Source organism: Capra hircus, chromosome 13 (genome assembly GCF_001704415.2).
Source record: "Capra hircus breed San Clemente chromosome 13, ASM170441v1, whole genome shotgun sequence".
Lineage (NCBI taxonomy): Eukaryota > Metazoa > Chordata > Mammalia > Artiodactyla > Bovidae > Capra > Capra hircus.
Window position 1 is genome coordinate 25,619,705 of NC_030820.1, and position 7,680 is coordinate 25,627,384.

Below are 7,680 nucleotides of genomic sequence, written 5' to 3' on the forward strand. Positions count from 1 at the left end.
GGAAAAGTCAGAAAGCAGGAAATGGACAATACCTGACAAATTACTGTTTTTTAAGCTCACAATAATCTCTAAGACTTTGCTCAAGAAAGATAATTCCACTCTTATAAGTAATCTCCAGCTGGTTTAACTAATAGCATGTGAGATTTTGGAGGACGGGCGTCTATTTTCTTCATCTTTGTGGCCTCAAGTTTATGGCATGTGTGGTTCCCACAAACATACATAGAAGAGTGAGTGGAAAAGCTCATCAGTTTCTGTGGTTTCTCAGCCAGTCCCAAATACAAAGTATTCATTATTACTTAAAGAATTGCTATTTTACCTATTATCTCCAATTTATGTTTACCTGCCTAGCTGAATATGTGAACAACCACTGACATTAAAGCGTCTCTGTGTTTCTGTGTCAAAGGGCGGTCTATTCATTTTTTTAAGGAATATTTCACCTGAGGGCCAGTTGAGAAAAGAGAACCCATGTCCAATTTTCACAGGACAGTCACTTGGTTTATTCATTGGGTAAAGTGTGGCTGGATGCTTTAGATTCTCTCTGTTTCCATCATTTACCCGATTCCCTCTTTCTTACTTCTGCACTTGAAGAAGAGTAGAGACAGCAAGACTACATGAAACTGAAAAGTGTCCAAAGACTCCATGAAGATAATTAGGATATACCAAAAGGTGATAAAGGAGGAACTTGAGAATACTGATGAGCTAGAGGGGAAAAAAATCTGTTATTTCAGTGATTCTTTGCACTTTTAAACTTAGATACCATCCAGCCCAAGCCCTGTAAACTAAAAGGATCACCATGCTCCCCAGAGGTTCCATGGCCCAGTTAAGATCTCACTGACAACACAGTCAAGGCTGGAATTCAGAGCTCCTATCCCCTCAGTTTTGAAAGTAGTTTGTTTGAAACTCTGTGTGATGGACTGAAAGTCACAGTCCTGTGATCATTCCAATTTGTGCCCATAGATGAAATACAGCCTCCTCTGTGTGAAGTGAGATGACACCAGATAGACCCCACTGCTGGAAAAAAATATTTCCGCTCAGTTGCCGGTGGGTCCAAATCGCTATTTTGAGAGTACAGTGTACTCAGAGTACCCTCAGAGAACCTTTCTTTGGGTTCTTCTACTTATTTTCATTTTCAAAATGCAAATATCATTGAAGAGAAATAATGTGCGTTAACCTTGGGAACCTGAAAAAAATACAAAAATGAAAATAGAAGTCAAAGAGTGAACCAAGTATTTTAATACCTCATTCTGAGAACTCTATCGTGTAACAAGGACAACAGAACAAAATATGGCAGCAAATCTCTTGTAAAGAGCTCAGTGAATGAATTCATCTTAGCTGAGGAAATGATGTAACATTAGAACCTTTAGAAAAATTATTATGTCTTGTCCTCCAGTGGATTAATGTCTACAGCTCGTATTGAATCTCTGTTGCAGTTTTCACATTCAAGCAATAACCCACGAGATGACATTGCAACGGAAGCATACGAAGATGAGCTAGACATGGGCCGATCTGGATCCTACCTGAACAGCAGTATCAATTCAGCCTGGAGTGAGCACAGCTTGGATCCAGAAGACATTCGGGTAACACCAGCATTTCTACGTTTCTGTTTTAGATTAGGCCCATTCGTATGTCATACATGTGTGGGCAGGTGTTCATGTGTTCTTTGTGTTATAGAACTTGTGTGATTATGTAAGGACTGAAGGCATCACATGCAGAGTTTATCCAATTCTGAAACATAGAATCACAGTATAAGTTAGACCACACAGGCCAGTCTTGATCATCTTAACTGACTTAAGCTGCCATGATGATAAACTGGTTATATGTCCCATGATAATGGTTTATGAGATCTTGCTGATGGGAAGGTAAATAGACCTGTGAGCAGAGTGTGGATTATTTAAAATAATCTGTGACAATATGTCAGCATTTGGAGGAAGAAGATGCTTTAGTATTTGATGGTCAGTTGTACAGTAAAAACCTAATCTAACATTAGGTGTAATTTTATCAATGGCTCCGTGATGCTTCCAGTATTATTCAGGAATAAGTTTTTATCAATAGATAACAGGCTGTGTTTTGTCATGGTCTAGGCTCAGCCTGGTCCATGCAGTTCACAAGTTCAAAACGCCCATTCTGTGAAGCAAGTGCAGAATGCAGGGGTTCAGGTCCTGAAGTTCAGACGCTCTGTGAAACAAGATACAGAGGAGTCAGGAGAAAGTTGAGGAGCAGAGATGTTCGGAAGAGCTCCGTGTGTGGACTTCACATTACAGTAGGGGTTATTAGCTGGCTGAAATACTGCATCCCCCATCACTTGAATCTGCTCTTATTCTGGCAGGATGAGCTGAAGAAACTCTACGCCCAGTTGGAAATCTATAAGAGGAAGAAGATGATCACGAATAATCCCCACCTTCAGAAAAAGCGGTGCTCCAAGAAGGGCTTAGGCCGTTCCATCATGAGGCGAATCACCGAGATCCCAGAGACGGTCAGCCGGCAGTGCTCCAAGGAGGACAAGGATGCTGGGGAGCATGGCTCGGCTAAGGGGTCCAGCACAGGCAGGAAGAACCCCCAGGAGGCTGCTGGTGGTGCTGGGAAGCCCAAGGAGGAGTCCCTGCGGAACCGGGTCTTCTCGCTCAAGAAATCGCACAGCACCTATGAGCATGTGCGGGAGCAACCAGGTGGCCCGGGCAGCCCGCCCACCCAGAGCCGGGAGGAGGAGGAGGCTACAGACAACTCTGTGCTGGGATCTCCGGCGGGAGCGAACCAATCCCGACCCTTGCAAGAGGACAGCCAGGCCGTGTCCACTGAGTCTGTGCCTCTGGTGTGTAAGTCGGCCAGTGCCCACAACTTCAGCTCGGAGAAGAAGCCCGGGCCCACCCGTACGTCAGTATTACAGAAGTCCCTCAGCGTCATTGCCAGTGCCAAGGAGAAAACGCTTGGATTGGCTGGGAAAACCCAGGCAGCCTGCATGGAGGAGCGGGCCAAAGCCCAGAAAGCTCTGCCCAGAGAGAAAGAGACAAACAGAAAATACTCCAATTCAGATAATGCAGAGACTCAAGACTCTGCCCCGCCAAACTCCAGTCATTCTGAGGAGCCAAGAAAACCCCAGAAATCGGGGATTATGAAGCAACAAAGGGCCAACCCCTCCACTGCCAATTCAGACCTGAGCCCAGGCGCCACCCAGATGAAGGACAACTTTGACATTGGGGAAGTGTGCCCCTGGGAGATCTATGACCTGGCCCCGGGGCCTGGGCCTTTGGATTCGAAAGTTCAAAAGCACGTGTCGATTGCAGCTTCTGAAATGGAGAAAAACCCAACTTTTTCCTTAAAGGAGAAATCTCATCCCAAGCCTAAGGCAGCTGACCTGTGTCAGCAGTCCAATCTGAAGAGCGTAGACAAGGCTGAGGTGTGTCCTTGGGAGAGCCAAGGTCAGTCCCTCTTTGAAGAGGAGAAGTATTTGATGTCTAAGACTCAGGTTCCCCTGGGAAGAGCTCAAGGTGAGAACAGTGGCCAGCATTGTGCAACCGGTGTGTGTGCTGGGCAGTGTGAAGAACTGCCTCCCAAAGCTGTAGCATCAAAAGTGGAGAATGAAAACCTCAACCAACTAGGAGAGCAGGAGAAAAAAACATCTTCCTCTGAGCGAAATGTGCCTGACTCCCATAATTCAAGTAATAACTTTCAGCCACCTTTAATGTCACGAGCTGAGGTGTGTCCCTGGGAGTTTGAGACCCCAGATAAACCAAATGCTGAAAGAAGTGTAGCTTTCCCTGCCTCTTCTGCTTTAAGTGCAAATAAGATAGCAGGGCCTCGAAAGTAAGAGGTCTGGGGTACTTTTAAAGTGTAGCATCCCCAGAAAGAAAAGGAGAAGGAAGAAATGCTGAATTTGATGTAAGACAGAAGATACAAGGATCAGAAATACCCATGGAGTATTGGTCAGTCGGGGGAAATGGGAAAGACAGGGATGAAAGAGGGTGTAGGGAGACTGGCTTCAGTGGAGAAGTTAGATTGGCCAGGAAGGTCTTTCCCCAGGGTACACTGGGAAAATCCTTATACTTTAGCATGTTTGGGGGAAGTAGACCTCAATGTCTGCCCCTGATCAATACATATCCTTGGGACTTGGAAGATCCCAAGCAAAGCAAACCAGAAGACACAGAAGAGGTACAAGATTTTCAAAGGAGAAGAAGGTATCGATGTCTATGCCCCAAATTCTAAGTAGCTGACTAAAAAGAACTTACTTTACCTATTTAACCTTGATAGCACTGCTAACTTAATGCATCCAAAAATCCCTTTTATATTAATGATGGCTCTCATTTTCTTATCAATGTCTGTTTCAGTACCTTGTTGTGTCTCATATTCAAGCATTCCAGATTGTATAATTTTTGCAAATAACTTTGATATTATGTGACACAACACATTTATGCAATCAGCCGCTACTCAATTGTTATTGCAACTTACAGAAATACCTGCTATCTATCAACTTTAGTTTATTCTTGAAGTACAGTAAGCTTTCTTTGGCTTGGAAGCCATAATTGTTATGATAAAAAAAAACCTTTTAGTTTGGGCTGTGATTTATATATTGTGAATTTAGATTTGACTCTATGATTTCACATCATGGTTTGTTATACTGTCTTCATCAGGGTCTTTTTTTAAATACAAGTTGAGTGAGTTGTTTTGCACTTTTCCTGTGAGGACGCAGAAGCTTTATTAATATTGGAGATCAAGTGGTCCTTCTTAGTCACATGTCTCAATAAGTTAAGGACAACTTATCTATTGTTTGTTCAAAGTCAGAGATAGATAATGCCTTCATTCCAATTAATTGTCCCTCTTAACAGTATTTCATATTTAGCAGCATTTTGTAAGAAAGGAAGAAGCTAAGAGTGAGAAAAATATACTGTGCATTGTTATTACCATTGGAAAGGGAAGCCTCTAGGAATGACAAGAGAATTCCTGGACTGCATAGCCAGGGAATTTGCCTTGAAAACAAAGAAAGAAAGGGAGCTCCCATTAGCACTTTCAAGGGATTATATTTTTAAAGAGAGAAAATTATTATAGCATCAAGATCATAATATGGATATATTTTTATTATGCATACTAAATATATAATATTTTAAATTACCTTAAACTACTTATTCTCATAAACTCTTATTCATTACTTCAGGCAGGGGTAGAACTTGCTGGCTCGAATCCCAAAGAAGTTTATAACCAGAGCTACTCAAAGCCTATGAGGCAGTGTGGGTACTTCATTCCTCCAAGCCCTGGAAAGCTTCCAAGTCCTGCAAATGGCCTAGGTGAGCTACCAGGCTCAACATTTCATATGTCAGGTTTATTTGCAAGGCGAAACAGCCCCCACCCCCTAAAGAGTACTTCATAAAATGCATTGCATTCCACACTGATCACCTGGCATGGAAATCCGAAGCTGCTGATTTAGCCCTACTGGTGTGATCTTGCAAAGAGATTCCATTGCAAAGCTCAGTCTCATTTTCTTTTAAGATGAATCACTTGAAAATAGAACCCTGACTTCCTTTCTCTCACACTAAACACTAAAGTACTATGGCTTGTTCGGCTAGGACATTCACAGCCTAAGTAACTGTTTTTTTCATTTTTCTGAGCAGCAAGGAGAAACATGCTAGGGGGATAGAAGATGAGAAAAGGGAATCCAAAAGTGGATACAGGGCTGTTCTTAGGAGTACTACACTCAGTGGAAGAAGAAAACCAGAAATTCTTCTTATCCATCATCAGAAATTTCTCAGTGTTTTGTCTTCAGGGTTAACAGGCATTTCTCCATTTTGCAAAGCTGTGCATAGATCTTCCTCACCCATTTGCTTGCTTCGTGCATTACTCAGGATGGTGGGGAAGGTTTGAAGAGATACAGAAATTCTATTTGTTCGTGGTTTCTTCATGCATTTCCTTCTCCCCTCCCTTTTCAATCAAAGCCTATCTACTGAGTGACCTTGAAATATAACTTCAAGGTACCAAGTTGTGAATTTGGTTCAGAGCATCCAGACCCACCTACTTTTTTCATTTATGTCCAAGATCTGTTAGCACTTTATTGACTTTTTCAGAAATAAGCAGTCAGGCGTCAGTGACTTTTCATTGCACTTCAGGATGACCCTGCTAGAGATGTGGCCTAAAGAAGACTTGCCAGGTTCTACCTTAGTACAGTCCATAGATTCTCCTCCACCAGCATCAATCAACGAGAGCACCTGGGGCATTCCCCTAGCCTTTCATTGCTATCACTTATGACCAAGAGAAGCTTAAACCTGCAACCCTTAAGGTTATTTTCCCAGATTGATAACAGTAAGCAAGTGAAGAAACTCTATGAAATTCACAAACATTTGCTAGGTTGTCCTTCTCAGTGCATGTTCAGGCTGCATCCTGTCCTTGTTTTTAAGCCAGGGTTTATAAATAAGTAGATTTATACCAATCTTAATAGAACTGTATATTTTATGCAAGAGTTCAATGCTTTACGACTTGAATTATAACCCAGCCCATTGTAAACTTTGGTGGCCATATGGATTTGACACTTGACAGTTCTCTTGTATTTGCTTCCTAGGTTTCTGCATGCAAGTGATGACAGGTAGGACTGAAAAAACACTGCCTTTTGACTTCTAGCATTTAGCAACCCAGAGTTGTAGAGTCAATAAAACTGTCAGTCTCTTCACTTAATCTGTGGTTCTTCTGAAACTATTATCTGAAACCTGCAGCATCTCATCATAAAATATTTGGTAAATTTATGTTGTGATGTGTTACAGCATGTAAATACTTATAACTTCTCTGCAATAAAACATATTTATATGAAAGCGATTTGGGATGATTTGTGTGTTCATCTGTCAAAAGTCGAATGTATTTCACCTCACTGACTTTAGGAGGAATTTTGTATATCTTGGGCTTTGGTACACTTATGCACACATATCCCCACCTTACCTACCTGTAGGAATGTATGATTAGCCAAATGTGGCCTCAGACCTGCTGGTAATCATCTGGAGCCAGTAATACCTGTTAGGACTAATGGTTTTGACTTAAGAACACTCTTGCCAGATGGAAACTAATTCAGATAACTTTTTAAATGTTTTTAAAGATTTTTTTGATGTTGCCCATTTTTAAAGTTTTTATTGAATTTGTTATATTTAATATTCCTTCCATTTTTATGTTTTGGTTTTTTGGCCACCAGGCAGTTGGGATCTTAACTCCTTACATGTAGGATCTTGGCTCCCCAGCCAGGGATCAAACCTGCACCCACTGCAGTGGAAGTACAGAATTTTAACCACAGGACCACCAAAAGTCCCTCAGCCACCTTTTTTTAAATTGAGGTATCAGTTCAGTTCAGTTCAGTCGCTCAGTCGTGTCCGCTCTTTGTGACCCCATGAATCGCAGCACGCCAAGCCTCCCTGTCTATCACCAACTCCCAGAGTTCACTCAGACTCATGTCCATCGAGTCAGTGATGCCATCCAGCCATCTCATCCTCTGTCGTCCCCTTCTCCTCCTGCCCCCAATCCCTCCCAGCAGCAGGGTCTTTTCCAGTGAGTCAACTCTTCGCATGAGGCGGCCAAAGTACTAGAGTTTCAGCTTCAGCATCATTCCTTCCAAAGAAATCCCAGGGTTGATCTCCTTTAGAATGGACTGGTTGGGTCTTCTTGCAGTCCAAGGGACTCTCAAGAGTCTTCTCCAACACCACAGTTCAAAAGCATCAA

The 7,680-nt window shown here is 42.4% G+C and overlaps 1 protein-coding gene across 1 annotated transcript in view; it reads left to right on the top strand.

Annotated features, from left to right (window-relative positions):
- Positions 1–6,788, top strand: part of GPR158 (G protein-coupled receptor 158) — a 302,282-nt gene extending 295,494 nt beyond the window's left edge. The window contains exons 10-11 of the mRNA XM_005687944.3: positions 1,431–1,577; positions 2,327–6,788. Coding sequence (XP_005688001.3) covers positions 1,431–1,577; positions 2,327–3,805 — 1,626 coding nt within the window. The 3' untranslated portion in view covers positions 3,806–6,788. The remainder of the gene's footprint in view (positions 1–1,430; positions 1,578–2,326) is intronic.